The sequence below is a fragment of the Podarcis filfolensis genome, assembly GCF_964270895.1.
Source record: "Podarcis filfolensis genome assembly, chromosome: 7".
NCBI classification, from domain to species: Eukaryota; Metazoa; Chordata; class Lepidosauria; order Squamata; family Lacertidae; genus Podarcis; species Podarcis filfolensis.
The window spans coordinates 25777793-25798462 of record NC_139603.1 but is presented as its reverse complement, the minus strand read 5'-3'; the positions used below and the strand labels follow the sequence as shown (position 1 = coordinate 25798462).

At 41.4% G+C, this 20670-nt stretch overlaps 1 protein-coding gene and 1 long non-coding RNA gene across 3 annotated transcripts in view; one reads left to right on the top strand and one right to left on the bottom strand.

Moving 5' to 3' along the window:
- The first annotated feature begins 705 nt into the window (after positions 1–705).
- Positions 706–7877, top strand: LOC310767228. The gene is made up of 2 exons (XR_014550772.1): positions 706–1216; positions 1252–7877. It is a non-coding gene; the product is annotated as an uncharacterized lncRNA (long non-coding RNA).
- MYLK4 (myosin light chain kinase family member 4) overlaps positions 4130–20670 on the bottom strand; it is a 94747-nt gene continuing 78206 nt past the window's right edge. Inside the window, exons 10-15 of one of the 2 annotated variants that reach the window (XM_083623853.1) lie at positions 18509–18579; positions 17278–17406; positions 16952–17104; positions 15676–15754; positions 13001–13067; positions 4130–9144 (exon numbers count right to left, since the gene is read on the bottom strand). In XM_083623853.1, the coding sequence (XP_083479979.1) occupies positions 13020–13067; positions 15676–15754; positions 16952–17104; positions 17278–17406; positions 18509–18579 (480 nt within the window). In that variant the 3' untranslated portion in view covers positions 4130–9144; positions 13001–13019. The remainder of the gene's footprint in view (positions 9145–13000; positions 13068–15675; positions 15755–16951; positions 17105–17277; positions 17407–18508; positions 18580–20670) is intronic. The other variant, XM_083623852.1, reaches the window with a different exon arrangement.

The window sequence follows — 20670 nt, the reverse complement described above, 5'->3', positions numbered from 1 at the left end:
CACTGAATTCAATATGACTTACGTCTAAGTAGATGTGCATATTTGCCAGGTTCAAATGTTAAAAGTTCAGCTTTAAAACGCTCATGGTTTAGCAGTGGACCTGTGTCTATGTATTATGTGTAGAGAGACTGAACCACTTACAGAGGCTATTTTGATACCATAACAAACCTTGGTTTAGAGGTCTTTGTAGATGATCACTCTTTTATTTACTACGGGAACCTCTCAGCCAGACCACTGCTTCCCAAGAGACACCTCTTGCAGGCCCTACTTTTCACAATCCTTGAGTGTCTTTGCCTGCCTGAAATTCACCTTTGAGCTCTGATAATGCTCCTTGCTTGCCTGGATGAGGGATAGGGAGGAGTGTGTGTTTCACACAAAAACTATTTTACAATAAATACTCCTTTACTTTAGGGGAGCCAGGAAGCTCCTCTCAGATTTGTGCTTTTGTTGCAAAGATATCCTGTTCCTCAGACTGGATCTAAGGTGAATTTTCTTTCAAGCATTTTTTCTTGTAATTCTCCCTGTGAATTTTTATGCTGAATATTAACTGGATATTCTGCCTACATAATCAGATATTATAATGCTATTTGTTATCATCCAATGACATTTGCTTTCAATAATTGACATTTAATGACATTTAGTTTTTATATTTGGAAATGTTTGGTCACTAGCGTGTAATGATTTTCATTGGATAGCTTATGAAGTTTTATTTTTTGACAGTTACCAAATAATGAGGAGATGCAAAGAAGTGTGGTAAAACAACTGAATGCTGAGGTAAGATTCACATAAAAAACTGGACACCATATTTGAAATTTGAAGGGCAAAATTAGGACACAAAGACACAATCCACCCCAAACTTCCAAGTAAATAAAGTAATCGTTTATTCTACAATGACTTGTGCGCACAATTGCTATGTCTTACATTTTAATAATACAAGAGGATGTGTTAATCTACAAAAACCATCTTTTAAAAAAGATGCATTTATTACATAAACTTCTGCATATTTTTATAGTTTAAAGTCTATTCAAGCCATTTGTTACCGTAGAACACAGAACAGGTATTAAGTACCATGTTATACGTACTTGGAAGGCTAATGGCTTTCGAAATCTTAAACATAGACCTGAACAGCATATTTACAAACTGTTAACCTTGATGCATATTTCATCTAACATTATATATAGGTAGTTAACTGTTGAACTATTAGCCTTCATGGAAGGTGAATATGTCAGCCTAAATCCAGGATTCTCAAAGTGGGAGCTGGCTCTCATTTAAAACGTCTGATAGTTGATAAGAGAGGCATACTGAGTTCCTCCAAACTCGTCCCCTTTCTATGTATTAGATCTTTGTTTCCACCCGGCATTTGAACTGATGGACAAGTCTGTGGGGCCAATGAAGTAACACTCTTTTTTATTATTATTTAGTTGCTGGGATTTTAATTTCTTTCGACGTTGCTACCTGTGTAAGTCTCAGTCAGGGCCGGATTTAGGTTTGATGAGGCCCTAAGCTACTGAAGGTAATGGGGCCCTTTATATGTCCAGCTGTCCTTTGTCAACAACAAATTGTCACTGTTTTTTGTGTTGAATATATGGTATATGGTAATTCATGGACCTAATAGGTATCTAAAGCCATTTGCCACTGTTGCTGTATGTAGGTTTTATTTTATTTGTTTTTAATCTTATATTTTGGAAATGTACATCCAGGGTTTTTTCCTTTAATTTTTTGGGGGGCCCCAAGAGAGTGGGGCCCTAAGCTATAGCTTGTTTAGCTTATACGTAAATCCGGCACTGGTCTCAGTATATGGTTAAATCCATGTAGACTCAATCCCCATTCTTTATTTGATTAGTTGTCCTCCCAGGCATTGAGAAAGGTTTGTGCAACCAAGTATGTCACTGCCTTGGGTGTGTTTTTAATTTAACCCAGGTAGGATGAAACACTGGAGGAAATCATGTCCTGTCACACACTTTGAGAGCCTCTGGTCTAAGGGCTTATCCACACTTACCTTTCCTCAATGCTTTCCAAACACAGCCTGGGTTTTAAAGCACCATGTCTGAGTGCTCTCTCTCCCCCTTGTCTTTCCCTGTGAAAATCCACTCTTTACTGCGGAATCAGAGCAAACAGCAATCTGCAGAAGACCCAAATTTTCACGGGGAAAGCTCTGGGGTAAAAAAACACCAAAGCTCTGACACAGAGCTTTCAAGTGCACAACTGTTCCTGGAAGACATGGGGCGAAAGTTAAGTGTGCATAAATCCATAATGTTCCTACTGTGGATTCATGCAATATTAAGCCTCACTTACACTGGGTATAATCACGTAGCATTATACTAGTAAAGAAAATAATGCATTAAGATATAGCATCCTTTCTTTCTGAGAGCAAAACATTTTTTAAAGGTCTTTGCAAGACTGCTGTGGACTAGTCATCGCTGTCAACTTCTGAATCATAACTGAAACCTTGCATTTTGTTCACCCGATATTATTTATATTTCAAACCATATTAGGGTCAGAGGTATGTAGCTAAAAGTCTTGTTGCTATTCAGTGGAAATGGACACACACATTTTTAGGCACCCTACCGGCAGCAACCAGCTTTTCTTCTGCAATATGAAATTGATGTAGAATTGATTGGGTGGAGAGAGGAAGGAGATCTTAAAACTCCATGGCATGAGCTGCTTTGCTGCTGCAGAAATTGGTGCAAATACTAAACCCTGCCTGCCCGCCTGCCATCTGTCTGATGAAATGGAACAAAACATCTGTTAGTCTTTAAGATGCCACAAGACTCTAGAAGTCATTTTAGCTTTTTGTCACCATTGAACCAGAAGCAAAACCTGAAGTTCTCATGAATTATTCTCTGAAATATGTGAGCATTCTTAGGGACCTTGTAGATTGTTGACTGTGATTTCAGCGCGTCCAAAATCTGCAAGCTTCACAACAGCAGCAACAACAACTGAAATCCCATGTTAATTCTTGGCAATCCAAGGTTAATCACAAGTGTAAGGACCCCTGACCATTAGGTCCAGCCATGACCGACTCTGGGGTTGCGGCGCTCATCTCACTTTATTAGCTGAGGGAGCCAGCGTACAGCTTCCGGGTCATGTGGCCAGCATGACTAAGCCACTTCTGGTGAACCAGAGCAGCGCACGGAAACGCCATTTACCTTCCCGCCGGAGTGGTACCTATTTACCTACTTGCACTTTGACATGCTTTTGAACTGCTAGGTTGGCAGGAGCAGGGACCGAGCAATGGGAGCTCACCCCGTTACGAGGATTCGAACTGCCGACCTTCTGATCGGCAAGTCCTAGGCTCTGTGGTATAACCCACAGCGCCACCCGCGTCCCTTAATCACAAGTATAGTATGCTGTAAAAAATTGATACCTTCTGTTATGGGCATTTCTGAATATGTGGAGTGCTTAGTTGAGAGATGCTGAGCTAATAAAACTCATATATGTCTACACAGAAATAGTATATTTTGACCTGAAAGCCCTTTCCTCCAATCACAGCTGTGTGTGCAGAATGGCTGTGATTCCTAGCAATGAGAAAGAGACACTCTGCACAAACCTTTTATACCATTTCAATCCATAAATTCTCAGAATGAGCTAAGCCCAGAAGAGCCTTAGTATAAGAATGACTGTATTTCACCAATCAGTGCAGTGACACAAATGAGAGAGAACAAAATAGAGGCAGAAAGCCACTGAAAAGTGATTAAGGCCCAACTATCACCAAAAGTACACCCAATCCATAGCAGTTTGCAGTTTATGTGGACTGCATTTGTGCCACACTAGATATCCAATCGTTTTGGAATCACACCCCACTGGATTCTGAATCTTGACACGTTTATTAGGAAAAACGTCTGTTCTGTTCCCTAGTTGCAAATGCAGTCGCTGTAGTCACCTCTGCCCATCTGTGAATGAATAGCTGAATGCAATAACTATAGCTTGTAAAGTGCCCTCCTCAAGCAACCTGCTCTCAAACATGGTAATTCACAGTTTCTAAAACTCTTAAAAACAAAATTCCGTACAGATAAGCAAAAACACACATACAGTTACACACTCACTCTCTTTGATTAGCCTGGTATAAAATCAGAAAAAACTGTGTTGTGAAATACACACACGCACAAAAACCCTGAACAGAACAAACTGTGGTTATATCGTTTATAAAATAAAAAAGCCAAGTGGAGTTAAAAGCATGCTGTTCAAAGTGCAATAAATATAGAATAATAATTTATATGAGTCTTGTAGAAGTAGTTATCTTCTAGTTGATCAAGTATTACTTTAATATAATCTTAAAAGTCAAGAAAAGGTGCCTTGAACATGATACCATGATTACAACTGTTTTGAAATTGCGACTGTTGAAAGCATTATTTACAGGTGGCATTTTTCATCTCTTTCAACATATTATATGCAGTGCATTGTACATAGCGACAAACAAGCATTTAGTTACATCTGACTGTTAAACATGACTGTGAAATACCTGTCAATCTCACTTAGGGATTAGTGTAAAGAAACTGAACACTGTCATGATTACCACACAGTTCTGTGGGATCCTAAAAGCCAAGTTTGCTTTCTTTTGCTCCTTACCCAAGAACTTACAAAATAAAAGTTATTTTCCTTGTAGAAGTTGTGCCTAGCTTGCAAAAACATGGGGCTGCTTTTTTCTGGGGGGACACATACCCCTAAACATTTTGCGAATCTTTGTCCTTTTGTCCTTTTACTGTATTTATTTTCCCTGATCTGATTTTGGTGATTTTCTTGAGTCAAAATGAGAGTACCCCTAAAAAAAAATTAAGGGGAAAAAGCACTGGTTGTACTTGTTTGTGTGCCTCCATTGATAGAAACCTCTTCGATCCAGTGGTGGCTTTTGTGAATGTATGGGAAGGGGAGCAATTTTCATTGATTCCTCCTTTCCTTCTGCAACGCCCTCAAATCTGCAGGAGAAAGTGGGAGTCTGCAAACATTGCTTCCTAACCGCTTTCCGCTGTCGTAAAGAGCCTTCTATGAATGGATAGGCACAACTGGATATAACCCATGGCGTTCATTTGCAATGGATGCCAAATGGCAACCCAACCCCCATACCTTCAGTTCAGGAGGGTTTTCACAGCAGAGCAGTCCGAGGATATAGCATTGTGCATAATCCACAGAGTTCAGCTTTGGTTCAACTCCCTATGTGGGCTCTGATGTTTTGCCCCATTCAACATCAAGGCAGGAAACTTCATATATTTGTAGAGGGATACACACACAGCTGCTCCCTTCCTTTGAAGTGAACGGGACAGTGGTGTGTTTCCTGTGATAGCGTTTGCAAGCACAAGGAGACCAATGGCCAGGTTGCTTATATTCAGACATTCAGAAATACAGGGCAGAACATATATCTGAGGATATGTATTAATTCAATGGAATTGATTTCTTGCTGTGTAATGTGTATGTTACCCACCAAGTGTTGCTTTTCGCAAGTTTACAGCCAGTTATTGATAAGTACAGAGCTTGGTTTTCAAAACCTCGTGGGATATGTGTGCCCTTGCATCAGTGAATCACATTGTGTTGAATAGGCTGCATTCCTCCAACTTTCTGCTTTGTTGCACAATAAGATGCAGCAACATAAATTAATTTTCTAGCACAGGTTCCAGTGGCATGAGTAAACTTAGATAACTAATGATCTGATGGATAGCCATCACTGTAGGTTATTATTCCATATGCTGTCATTGAGGCTGACGGACAGACCGCAATCTCTCCCTCATAAGAGCCACCAATTTCTCTTCTCTGACCTACTTGGCTATGCATGGTCTTCCTTCTGAAAGTCCATGAATTAATGAAGTTATGTTGGTTCCAAGTAGGATCTGCAAGCCTGTACTATTTTACCTTGTTCCCTGTTCCACCTCTACCTGTACCTCACTCTATGTTGAGTGATCTCCTGAACCCAACTTACTGAAACCTTCTTCTGCTCCTCTGATCACTCAGTTCTGAACATAGCCCACGTTTCAAATCTCCAACCACTGAAAAGTTTTCACAACTTACATCTAACTTGTGGTGTGGGCATGAGGTTTCTGGACTAGATCACCAACATGCTACTATCATTTCAAATCATGTGTTTCCTTCTGCCATGTGGTAGCCTCTGTTAGCATGTAAGTATGTTTCGTAGGCCCCCTGTGCTTGCAAAAGCTAGCACTGCAGATATCAGTTTTAATGCCACCTGATAAAACAAAGATGTCTGAGCAAGCAGCAAGAATAGCCTGGAAACTACTGGGGTACCCCTGGGTGGCATGCCACTGTTTTGTCATGAGGTGGATCTGACATTTGAAAACAGCCCTGATTAAGGCTTTGACTGATGCCAATTTATCAACGATGCCCATAGATTGTCACGAAACTCAGGGTTGCCATTGATAACACGATGGGAAATTTGAAGACAAGAATAAAAATTGTACTGGTTTTTACTATTCCTGTAGGAGTACTCTCTTTCTGAAGCAACAGAAAGCACACAAAGACCACAGAACTCTTACACGTGGTCCAATTCTAGCATAATGTTTTGTATCACTGTGTTGGCTCTTGGACACCGCCACCCAGCACCTCAGCCCTCCACATTATTGCAGGGCTACATTTGCCTCTATCCCACTGGAAATGGCATCATAAGAGTTTACTGTCTTGTGACATCATCATGTCACATGGGGACATTCTTGCATTGCATGGGTTGGACTGCATCACCTTCGGAGTCCATCCCAACTCTACAATTCTATTAATCCATGACATCTGACTGGCTTAGTAACCCAACCCCTCCTTCTCTGGACTCTTTCTCTGACCAGCATGGCACCCTGCTCTCCCTTTTTTGTCATATAGGATTTGCCCGTTGAATTTTAGGAACTGAGTAGGAATTTTGTGTGTGGCCTCTGATGGGACTATTGAGGCTACCTCCAACAGACTTCAGAGGCTCTCCTTGTCCACTTCATCAAGATAGCTGGCCTGCACTGTTTTCTAGTTCTTCCCTTGCAGGTCCTTGATTTTAATAAAGTTATGACCCGCCATTCCAAAACTTGTCTTACGCATTCATTTTTGGTGTGCAGGGCAATGGTTTGTCCAGACATCTAAACAATCTTATAAACAGGAAACATCCAGGAGCCCAATCATGAGTTGTGAGATTATCTAGCAAGCTGTGTGAATTTGCAAAAAAGAAAAAGAAAAAAACCAACCCTTTCCTCCATGTGTATGTGTGCATTTATGCACACATGCACACACTCAGAGGACTAATTCCATGAGCCTTCCTATGAATGCAAAACATTGTGCCTGAATTGGTTCCACAACTTACAAAAGATTGAAATTTGAAGGATTGAATCTAAATCATTCTAATTTTCTACAAGGATCTGGGTCATCCTTCCCCCCTTCTTTTTTCCCCAAACAAAGACAGCAGTTAGAATACTACGATCACACAAAGACATATATGTATATTTATCAAAGACTGAAAACCGCATGCAGCTTGTGCGTGTTATGAAGAGAGAAAACCCTTAATACTGGCACTAAAGTGTATATTGAAATCCCTTTCCACATTCAGCCTGCAGATTTTGTCAGAATTAGAAAAGTTGTTACGCTAAAGGAGGGGTGCTGCATTGTCATGGATTACACTCGTGATGTGAACAGCACTCTCGCCCATTGCTGGTGCAGCTGGTAGCTATCACACATGCATGGCAAAAAGTTGCTGTGTTAGCAATAATTGTGTTTTTATATGCCAGCTAAAACAAATCTTAATTTCTTGGGCAAGGTCTTCTTTTCATGTATTTCCCAAGCTCTCCTTCCAAATGCCACAGGAATGGGAACTTTGAGAGGCTGGATAAAAGGGAAGATGCTGCCTCATTTTACAGGAAAATGAAGTTCTGCTCTTTGCAAGGCTTCCATGGGGCTTTATTTTTTGATGTCTTGCAATAGAGATATTGCCATGTCGACCAATGAATTGGGGCCACATAACAACTTAAATACCCTTCATTGGCAGTGATAAATTCAGCCATATTTAGATAAATGGAAGATCTTCTATAATGAAATGTGCAGGACAGCATTTTAACATTACTACAATACTACAACGGCTTAATTCTGTTGCAGCAATATCTGCAATCCTTCTATTTTATATGAATTTTTGTGAGCGTTCAAAACGTTTTACAGGCATTGACTCAGTAACCCTTACAACAACTTGTAAGGTGGGTCAGTTTTGTTATCCTAATACTGAGATGAGGGGCTGAGGTCGGGAGACAGCGGCTGAGGTGAAATTTGAATTAGGAGCCTCACTCAGTTCATGTTTCCCACTGCGCCAGCTGTCAAGCCAGGAGAATATTATGATTCTCAGTTTCAGAGCGCATTCTTCTTTTCTTTTACCTGCTCTGTTCAACATAAAAATAAATATATACTGGGATTCCTTTCATTATGATGCTTAAAGAATATGAACAAATATTCGAAGGCACAAGATTACCAATTTTTGAGGGGGAGGCGAGATGGGGGAACACATGCTTCTCTGCATTCGAATTGTGCAGTTGCCTAAGATAACCTGGCTGAATTAAAAATGGTATCAGAGTGATATGTTAGCAGGCACAGAAAAGGCATTTCATGGTGCACTGAGAGCAAACATACTTCCATGCCATTTACACACTGCTGTAATAGAATCACTCTATTTATTATATGGTAAGAAGAGAACACCTTGTCTTAAAAATTAAACTCCACACACAGTCTTCCACATTTGCTACCTGCTTCTCCCCCCCCCCAATACAGTTTCTTTGAAAGCAATCCTCTCCCAGTTGAGTTCAACCCTAACCTGCTGAGCTGAGGAGATCTTATAATCTAAAAGAAATCCCCACCATTTCTTTCAACAGCTGAGTCTGGAAAACCAGAGCTATCACGCTGGAATTCAAGCAATGATAAGAACCTCAAGCACAAATTCAAGCAGCCACCTTTGAACAGAAACACCTTCCTGGAAATTTCAGCAGCTACTGAAAACAGCTAGAAAGCCGGGGAAGAAAGCAGTTCAGTACTACTGCGACTCAATCCTGCAGCTAAAGTGGTATTGGTCCACTTAGTAAAAAGCCTCAAGTCATCATGGGGAGAAAGGGGGGAAGTTGAAGCACCAGAACTGCTGGGTTTTTTAAATTTCCAAACGTCATAGCAGCAGTAACCACACAGCAGCTTTTTCTGCAAAAGAAACAGATAAAAATCTCGTTAAAATCAGCAGCAGGATTATGTACACGTGATCCTTCAGCGACATTCTGGGCTGTTTACTGGTAGGGCTTTATCATGCAATATTTATGAATGTGGAAAATGGCCCTTAACGAATGCAGTTAAATGAATAACATTGCCTGATTCACACTTTGATCATTCAGAGATTGCCCCCTTTCAATCTGTGGCATGCTCCACTTAATATCTAGGTTTGGTTGCCTTTGGGTGCAAAAGCACTGGAGACTTAGGCTCTCTCTCTAATATTTACACTGTTTACAAATATACAAGGCAATAAATCTGCCACCTCACACCAGATCCCCAGAGAGAGGTCCTACCTTTAGTGAACTCACAACTCTCCCCACCTCTCTCCCTCTCTTCCAAACTACAAACTACAAACTCCTAAGCTCTCCACTGTCCCCCCACAAAAGCTGCCACCTTCCTCCAGCTCTATGGAATCCATTCAAACAGATTCTTGACTATCTCCTAGTCAGGGCTGTTCCAAATGTTCTCAGTATAATTATTTGGGCACATTTTCAGAAAAGGGAATGACAAAAAGGCAATGGGTGGAGAACTTCTAATGACTTTGAGGTCACTCACAAGGCAGGGATTTATTTATTTTTAATTTATTTTTAGCAGCCAGACAGCACTTTCTAAAATCTTCCGTCTACCTCCCCCACACTGAATTTCCTTCTTTCTTTAAGCAGTTTTGTTTGCTTCCACTTTCCTTACAGCAGCAACTATGTTCCTGCATCAGAGGTCCCCTTGTCCCACATTGCATCTGAGAACTGATGCATATGCAGGGCCTTGTTGTTTTGCTTAACATTCATCTTAAACAGGGGTTCTGGGCAACTCAAAAGCTTGCCCACTTGTGACGTTTTAATTGGTCTTAATAAAGGTACCCTATCATGGCAATTATTATTTTTTTCTTCTAGTGGGCCCACATGGGTAGCTATTATTTCTATACATGCAGACCACCTAACCATGTTGTCAGGGAACTGCCATCGGCTTAGGGGCGATAGGGGAAAAGCTGGATGGATTACACAGAGCCCCCAAAGATCATGGGAAGCAGCCCCTCCTCAGTGGAGGAGAGTAACCACGCCTCCAGTGGAGAGGAGCTTCAGGGCTCGGAGGAGGCGAGGCGGTGCCTGGACACCTTGCCTGGGCAAAGCGGGGAGGAGAGAGGTCCTCCATTACCCATGCCCTCTCTGCGCAGTAGGCTCCTGCGCCGAGAGGGGAGGCACAGATTGGGCGTCAAGAAACTACTCTGCTGGGGAATGTTTTAAGGACTGCCCACTCACAGATTCTGCCAGTGAATGAGCCAGCCACGGGAGAGTGGCGCTCTTCACAGAGAAAGTTTATTTTGGCATCAAAAGCAAGGCTTCACAGCCGAGCAGGGAGGCATTTGCCTACTTGCTCTCGAGCAACCCCTTGGTACCACAACACATGTCTACCTTGAAGCATGTCCTACTGAATTCAATTGGGCTTACTCCCAGGTCCATGGGGTTAGGATTGGAGCCTGAGTTCACACCAGATGTGGAATAAATTGGAGACCGGACAAAATAAGAAATGTTGCCTTATTCCACCCTGTCTGGTTGAGGCAAGGAGTCTCTTCCCACAAATTTGACTCAGTGCATGATTGAAGTGACTGGGAACAATGTGGTTTTGGTGGCTTAGACATGGAGACATGTAATGCAACTTACAGGAATCTACTATAAACCAGAAACCTCGAAGCTCTGCAGAGCAGTCTTTACAAAACAATGCTACAAGCCATCCAGTTATAAATGTAACCCCATCGCGCTCACTGTCTCTTGCCAAACGGACCAAAACATCACTGAGAATTAGTACTCAAAATGCAAAGTGGCGTATTTCATATCTTAAGTTAATATTCGCAAGTTTAAAAAAATAAATAACAAGTGGTTATGCAAGCAGGAGCTTTCAGCATTTCCAAAATCAAGAAGGAGCCATCTCCAGATATTCTCCATAGTCCCTTGAACTTGTTCCCATAGTGTGTGTTTTTTAAAACCATTCTGGTAATCTGAAAACATACCGTGCAAGAATGGTCAGAACAGTTTTGTGATATGGTTCTGACAGGACATTGAATTCTGGCTAGATGACCAAATTATACTTTGGGGAGGGGACTGCATTGCTCTGCATCTTTCAGGGATGTGATGGCTTAGACTGAGAGCTACAAATGGATCCATTGCTAATGAAAAAGTGTGCTTAGGGCTGCAGTCTTAGTATCAGAAGTGTCTTGCCAGGTGCAGCAGAGCTGCTACACTACCTTCCCGACAGGTGGGTCATTGTTGCTTACTGGGAGCAAGAAGGGGAGTGGCAAGGTCGTTGTGGTGCAAAAGCACTGGCAGCAGTGCCGGATCGGGTGCACTGGCGAATTTGCACCAAGCTGTCCTCCTCACTGCTTTGCACAAGATTTACAGGCGATCCCGAAATCAAGGTTCTCTCCACAGCTACAGTTAATTAAGGTAACACATGGCTTTGAGAACTATCTGTATGATTTACCAATTTGTTCATTTCTGGCTTTGCATTTTCAGACTAATGCCCTCAGAATATTTAGAGGGACGCTACAGGAAAATCCCAGCAGAAAAGCGGCTTTGTATATGTGTCGCTCAAGCAGTTAAAGATCTATACCATTATGTATTACATTGCCCTCTGTATTCTGAACCAAGAGCTATCCTTGAATTGTTGTGTCAGACGTCTGAAGCTGATGAACAAGTAGAGATCACATATTTGTTGTCTGGCTTTGTTAAGTTTGTGACAAACAACATGGCAAGATTTGTGATTGCCGCCCCAAAACTGAGAAGAATGTTCATCAAGGATAATATGGCGGACTGTAGCCACCTGATTGTCAATGAAATATAGAAACGTATGTGTTTTGGTTTGCATTTTATGTATGTATGTATGTATGTATGTATGTATGTAAAGGTAAGGTAAAGGGACCCCTGACCATTAGGTCCAGTCATGGCCGACTCTGGGGTTGCAGCACTCATCTCGCTTTATTGGCCGAGGGAGCCGGCGTGCAGCTTCTGGGTCATGTGGCCAGCATGACTAAGCCGCTTCTGGCGAACCAGAGCAGCGCACGGAAACGCCGTTTACCTTCCCACCGGAGCAGTACCTATTTATCTACTTGCACTTTGACATGCTTTTGAACTGCTAGGTTGGCAGGAGCAGGGACCGAGAAACTGGAACTCACCCCGTTGTGGGGATTCAAACCACCGACCTTCTGATTGGCAAGTCCTAGGCTCTGTGGTTTAACCCACAGCACCCCCCGCGCCCCCCATGTACGTATGTATGTATGTATGTATGTATAAATTGGCTAACATTGTCTTTTTAATGGTGTATCTATGTGCATTCTGTATAGCAAGGATAGGATGTATATTTCTTTGTAATGACGGTTGAAATGACCACAGTGGTTGCAAGAACAAATAAACTAATTCACTGCCTTGCCGCTCTGCCTCTCAGTAAGCAACAGTGACTCCCTTGCCAGAAAGCGAGCAGAGCAGTTCCACCCCAGAGGCTGAGCCGCTTCTGCTTTGTGCTACTAATCAAAGACTATCTCAGGTGTCAATGTTAAGTCAACCCACCGGCACTAACTTGAAGCTGTACACTTGTTATGGAAACTGCCCTAAACAATTGCACATGGTTCCATGCATTCATAATCTATTGTTATACAGATCTGGTGATTTCTTTTGACCACATGGTGGTAGGAAGAAACCCCTTTAATCCATGTAGTGAGGACGTTTCATAGCAAAGCAGTGGCCTTCACAGAGTGGCGCAGTAATCAATACTTTCCACTGATATCCGAAATGTTACCAACCTTCCATTTCTCATAGAGCTTATGGAGTCACAGGTGCCTGAGATCCAGCGGAAGCCTTAGCTTTTCTCTACAGGGAGATAAAAGAGAATGTCAGAACTGGCTCAACTGGAGTCCAAGCCTTGTGATACATTTAAAACAGCGAGCAACTATAGTAGAACCTCTACTTCCAACCGCCTCTACTTGGGCCCGATCCATGGAAGACACAAGAGCTACCCACCCTGGAAGAGTGGCAGATGAAGGTGATGGATTATATGGAATTGGCGGAAATGACTGGCAGAATCCGTGACCTGGGAGAAGAGTTGGTGGAAGAAGACTGGAAGAAATTTAAAGACTATCTTCAGAAACACTGTAAAATTAATGAATGTTAAAATGATGTTGGACTGAAAATAAGTGGCATTAGCAACATAAGAATATGCAAAAATGAATTGATAAATGGATGAAAATATAGAGTTATAATATGTTAAGATATAGAGTTAAGATAAACGAAAGAGGGTAAGGATTTGCTGATTTGATTATTTAAATGAGAATACAAAAAGGGGAGGTGTGAGGAGGCCAAGGAAATAAGATAACGAGTTAGGGTTACAAAAATGGATTTGTTTTTATTTTCCTTTTCTTATTTTATGTATTTTTCTATGTTTCTTTTATTGTATTTCTTTCTTTTTATATGATCTTTTAAATTCATGTCTTTGTAAAACTCCAATAAATATCTTTTAAAAAAAAATTAAAAAAAATACTTGGGCCCGATCCAAGTCACGACCGCGGAAAACCCGGAAGTAAATACTGGGTTTGCCATGATCCGCGCATGCGCAGAAGCGGCTTCTGCCGTTTACACATGCACAGAAGCGGCTGCCGCCGTCTGCACATGCGCAGAAGCCACCATCTGCACATGCGCGCAACGGCGCTTCTACCAGTGACCCGTTTTGCCCAAAGGACGGGCAAACGGAACGGATTATGATGGTAAGTAGAGGTTCCAAAAGGGGAGAGATGATGCAAATTGGGTATTTGAGTGATCAGGCATTCATGGAAGACGCAAGATCTACCCACTCTGGAAGAATGGCAGACGAAATTGATTGACTTTATGGGACTGGCAGAATTGACTGGCAGAATCCGTGACCAGGGAGAAGAATCGGCAGAAGAAGAATGGAAGAAATTCAAAGACTATTTGCAAAAATATTGTAATATTAAGGAATACTGAGTGATGTTGGATTGAAATTAAGGGGTTATCAGCTGTAATGGTACAAAAGAATATGAAAAAATAGTTCTTTTTTTGTATATAAGTAAAAGTATAAGTTACAATAATTTAAGAAGATGGATAGAAAATAAGGCTTTTAGCTGTAATGCTATGAGATAAGGATTTGCTGGATGAACAATTTGAACTGGAATACAAGAAGGGGAGGTATGAGGAGGTCAGGGAAATATGTTATTGAAAAATAAGATATAAAATTTATGTGTTCTTAATATTTTTTCTTTTTATTTTTTTCCCCTTTTTTTTCTTGGTTTGTATAAAATGGAAAATCTTAATAAATATCTTCATAAAAAAAAGAGTGATCAGGCATTCATGTGGGGAGCATCTATAATGGCGGGGGCTAAGCTCTTTTGTCAGAAGCCAGAGTACATATGCCGGGGTGGGGCACCTCACGCTCTTAAATCCACATCTACAATAACCAGCATAATTTCTTCACACCAATAGGCACCACACATACATTGGTAGGTTTTTGGGGGTGTTTTTTGCTTTAAACAAATATAGATAAAAACAACCAAAATTACAAAAGAAAAATCCTTGATAATAATAATGGAAAAGGCTAAAAAACTATAAAAAATATCAAAGTACATGGCATAGAACATAAGTCATTACGGAAAGAAAAAAGAAAGAGGAAATAAGGAGAAGGCGGGGGAGGGAAATGAGCCAAAACATATGAAGGCTCGTCTATTGTATGCTTCCGTCAAGGTCACAACAGATCATTATTCTTATCAATTCTCTCTATCTGCATTCCATAGAATCCCTCATCTTGGTATCAGGGAACATTTCCCTATGCGGTATCATTCTAAACATGACCAGGTCTTTATTGATGAACCCTTATCCCCTAGATAATGATTTAAACATTCCCATTCTTCTTTCACCATCTTTTTAGGTTTATCTCTTATTGCATCTGTCAGCTTCCCGAGCTCCAAGGACTCATTCATCTTTAGTAGTTGGTAGTTTTAAAACACCAACAATACCAACATCAGCACAGGCATAAGAGTCTAGCCAGATAGGTTCAATAGCAGAACTGACATAGGAATAGAGATGGGTGAATTTGTCAACTTCAGTTACTCTCAGTTTCTCATCCCCCACCCCAGTCTTCAGTTTGCCCCACTGTAGATGCAGCCCGCATGAAAAATTTGTGCACAGTTCTCTTAATACTTTTTTGCACGTAATTTTGCCCAGCATAAGCATTATGTGGAAGCAATCTCCACATAGCAGAATTCATTTTTGTATGCATCGTTTGGCTGGGAGGACTGCACCACAAAATTCAGAGCCGTGCAAATTTTGAAGAAGAGATTTCCTTTGGTTCACCTTTCAGTTTGGGAAGTGTGGATTTTGGAAGATCACATTTAGCACAATGAGCTAAACCATTTTCTCCTCTGAGCCCCTGCTTAGGAACAAGAAAACAATTCTATTCTGATATACAAACCTTAGATTGCAATTTGCAATGGAGTGTTTGGTCAAATAGCCAAGGATGCTTTAAGGCTGCAGTTGCACTTATCCTCCAGCTTAAAGGAGAGTAAAAATGAGTGTCAGTATTTAATAGCTATACAGCGATTGCAGCAGTCATGTTTAAAATGTGCCCCCCCCCCCAAAAAAAAAAACAGGATTGACTGAAAGGCAATTTTAAATTTACGGCTGAGAAACAAACCACACTTTACATTATTAACCTTTTTTAAAAGCATGCTTAAGCTGGCCACTTTTATTTTGGAAGAAAAGCAGTCACATGGGATCCCAGTTCAGAATACAATCCTGATCTCGATTGGGCCTTTATACTAGTGGGTGCACTCAGGTCCTGCTTGCAGGCTTCCTATAGACATTGGATTGGCCATTGTGAGAACAGGATGGAGCACTAGTTGGGCCTGGAAAATTTCTCCTGGAAATAATAATAATATTTATTTATTTATTTATTTATTTATTAATTATTTATACCCCGCCCATCTGGCTGGGCTTCCCCAACCACTCTGGGCGGCTTCCAAAAAAAAAAAAAATTAAAATACTGTAATAGATCAAACATTTAAAGCTTCCCTAAATAGGGCTGCCTTCAGATGTCTTCTAAAAGTCTGGTAGTTGTTTTTGTTTTTGACATCTGGTGGGAGGGCGTTCCACAGGGAGGGCGCCACTACTGAGAAGGCCCTCTGCCTGGTTCCCTGTAACTTGGCTTCTCGCAGTGAGGGAACTGACAAATGCAGTATAATGTTGGCTTCTGGTCACCAGGAGACAGAGATGATGTGAGAATTTGCTCAGTGAAGCTGGGGTTTTAGTGTATTGTTATCTACCCAAAGCCCCTTAGGATTGTGGGTGGATGAATTATAAATCAAACAGATAAACGAACAATGATATTTAACTATTGACCTACGCTCAATTCACTCCTGTTGAATTAAACAGAAAAGTTCTTAAAATCTAGTCACATCATAGAGTTGTATAGTTGGAAAAGACCACAAGGGTCATCTAATCCTATCCTTCTGCCCAATAAGCGACTCCAACTCACAACCCTGAGATTAAGAACCTCATGTTCTACTGACTGAACTATCCCTGTTCATTTTACCGGATACACACTTCAAAAGTCTCCTTGTTTATAATGGATTTTATCATTGAAACACTCTACCATTTGCGAGATACATATAAAAAGAACTTTTCAGTTTTGGAAACTGGATAACAGTTTCTGGTTGGACAGTACATTGAAGCTACTGGAATCTGGTTACCCCTTTTCCTTAATGAGAAGCTTAGTGATGAAGTCTTTAGCTTCCTCCGACACTTTTTCAAATTCCTGATCTTCAAAGTTCCACCGACAAGCCAGGATGTTGTTCAGAGTCTCATTATCATCATCACCCAGGAAAGGAGACAATCCGCTAAGCCTGCGGGAAACAGGGAAACAGGCAAAACGTTTTGTGCATTACGTAGATCATGGAGCAACGTAAACCTTCTGGACTTTGAGCAACAGTCAGAGTCCAGGAGTAGCTTTCATCAAGTTGACATCAACTGTAGAAGAAAAACACAGTCTGAACAATGTAGGCTGCAGCATACTTACAACATATAGGCAATGACACCTATACTCCACATGTCGGTAGGAAACGATACAAAGTCATAGTTTACAACTTCGGGAGCGAGGAATTCTGGAGTGCCAAAGTTGACCTTAAGCTTCTCCCTTGGTTTATATCTAATGAACGACAATGGAATTCATGAGAAACAATGACAGCAAAGATGGCGTCTACAGTATGTACAGATACTTAAGAGTTCAAAACAAAGGTTCGGATTCAACTAAGTTGATGAGCAAGTGGAACAAGGTCCACTTGTCCACAGGACTTTCTTCCTTTCCTTTCCCCACACTCCCTAAATGTGCTCTGGAGGATTGGGGAAAAAACCCAGACTAGGTTTAGGGGACGTGCGACAGCAGTGAAGGAAGTGGGGGGGGGGGAGTCCCACTGTGTGGGCAGACCACGTTGAACTCACACATATCCCACTGAACACTACATTGAATTCCGCCCAAAGATGCTTTAAATAGGCAGTTAGTGGGGACAGGCAAACAGATAGCTGTCAGGATGATGCCAGAGAATATAAAACAGGCATAGACAAACTCAGCCCTCCAGGTGTTTTGGGACTACAACTCCCATCATCCCTAGCTAACAGGACCAGTGGTCAGGGATGATGGGAGTTGTAGTCCCAAAACATCTGGAGGGCCGAGTTTGCCTGTGCCTGATATAAAACATGCTGGTGACTAGAAAGCACCTCTTGTTGTCTTGCCCCAAACTTCCTTTTCTTGTACGGCCATTGTTTTGTAATTTTGCCATTTGGTTTAGTACCGCCATCCTCAACATATGGCATGAAATAAGCCCTACTAAAGTCAACCCACTGAAAATGTTGAGGATCAGAATGTGAATTTGAGAGGACTGTGTTTATTTTGATGACCACATGCAGCCTGTCACAGAGGATCTTGTGTCACGATAGCTTCTTGCTCTGAATTATTTGGAAAGAAGCAAAATTGGATCCCTCTTCCAGTCTATGACAGCATTTGCGGCAACAAAAGCAGCCTTTTCACCCTTCTGTGAAGATTGCCAGTTCAAAAACTTCGACCAACATGTGTATTATTGGGTTCATCATTTAAACTACAGGGTAAATGTGTTCAAGACTGGCCATCTTTTGGTAGCCTAGAGAGTCTTTTCTTTATTATTGCGCTATTTCTCCCAATATTGGATCACTTGAAAATGGACTTTGGATTTAGGAACTAAAAGATGCTGGTAGCTTGATTGAAAGCAACATACCTCCTTGCCAGCCCAAAGTCAATAATCTTGATTTGATTTGTCTCTCTATTCACACACAGGATATTCTCAGGCTGCCAGGAGGGGAAAAAAGAAAAGAAAGAGAGCACACATTTATGAGAAATGCTACATGAAGTGGAATCAGCACATTTAAAATTCAACACAGCACAAAAATATGCTTTGCAGGGCCTGCATCACGAAGCAGGTTAGACTCTGTGGACATCTCAGACTGTAATCATGTGGTATTTGAGGCTGGGAATGCTCTGCCAGTGTAGCTTTTCGCTTGCTGTGGCTTTTCTGTTTGACATAATGTAGCAAGTCAAGATAAAAAACTCATTAGTGAGCTTTCAGAAAGGACTCAAACTGGACTTCAGGAAGTCTGTGTTGTGATTTTGCAGCCCATTATGAATCCATGCTGAGACATGGAATTTTTTTTTTAACTCTCCTCCCCTTCCATTCTTATTTTAAAACTCATCATTATTCAACATTTATCTTTCAGCTTTAGCTTCTTAGTTCACTGTTATTCCCCTCCCTATCCAGTATCTAATATATTAAATGTGGGCCTTTTAAATGTGTGTGTGTGTTGAGGGGGGAATGTTATTGTGATTTTTTCTGTGATTTGATTATTATACTAAGAGAATTATGTTGTTAATGTTGTTCACCGCCCTGGGATCTTTAGATAAAGGGCTGTATATAAATTGAATAAATAATAATAATAAATAATATTAACACCAGATATTGACTGAGAGGGAAGACTTAAAGCTTAAATGCATCTGGGCTGTCAGGAGACAAATTGTTTGAATACTTTTTTTTATATGGTGATGTTCTCAAATGTCACAACCTCAGCTGAAATCGGAATGAATTTGCTTAAAGGATCGCTATGTCAGATGTGTGATTTGAGTCTTCAGGCACCCACCTCAGGCTCCATCATTGCTGATTAAATAATAAATAATAATAATAATAATAATAATAATAATAATAATAATAATTTATACTCCACCCATCTGGCTGGGCTTCCCCAGCCACTCTGGGCGGCTTCCAAAAAAAATATTAAAATACTGCAATACATCAAACACCAAAAGCTTCCCTAAACAGGGCTGCCTTCAGATGTATTCTGAAAGTCTCTTTGACATCTGGTGGGAGGGCGTTCCATAGGGCGGGCGCCACTACCGAGAAGGCCCTCTGCCTGGTTCCCTGTAACTTGGCTTCTCGCAGTGAGGGAACCGGCAGAAGGCCCTCGGTGCTGGACCTCAGTGTCCGGGTAGAACGATGGGGGTGGAGACGCTCCTTCAGGTATACTGGACCGAGACCGTTTAGGGCTTTAAAGGTCAACACCAACACTTTGAATTGTGCTCGGAAACGTACTGGGAGCCAATGTAGGCCTTTCAAGACCGGTGTTATGTGGTCTCGGCGGCCGCTCCCAGTCACCAGTCTGGCTGACGTGTTCTGGATTAGTTGTAGTTTCCGGGTCACCTTCAAAGGTAGCCCCACGTAGAGCGCATTGCAGTAGTCCATCCATACATCCATACATGTCTCACAAATTTACAGTTATTCAAGAAGGATAAATCATAGACATGTTGACCCAGTGCGCAGGAGCCCTGAAAAAAGGCAAATTGCCGCTATCATAATACCATCATACAAATCTATGGGGCAACTGCATTTGGAATACTCTGGTCGCCTCACTTCAAAAAGGATATTGCAGAGTTGGAAAAGGGGAACCGAAATGACCAAAGGGATGGAGCGACTGCCCTATGAGGAACGGTTGCAGCATCTGGGACTTTTTAGTTTAGAGAAGGCAAGTAAAAGATACATGGCACTAGTTTATAAAGTTATCCATGGATATAGTCTTAAATTCATGTAAAGGAACATCAATGGATAGGACGATGTTGAAGTTATGCAAGCTTCTGAACTGAAGGGAACAATTTGTCAAGCCAAACTGAATGTTAAAAACACAAAAAGGTGACCTAGCCCATTTTGGTTCGGATGTGATGGTTTCTGCAGACAAAAGCTTGGCAGGACCAATAATCGAATTCTCCTCTTGGCCAGAGGTGAACAAGGTGGTTCCTGCCAGTTCTAATGTTTCAGCACTAAAAACAGATATAATGTCCCAGCAATATCACACACATTAATTACCACCTAAAGTGATCAGATTCTTCAGGTTCACT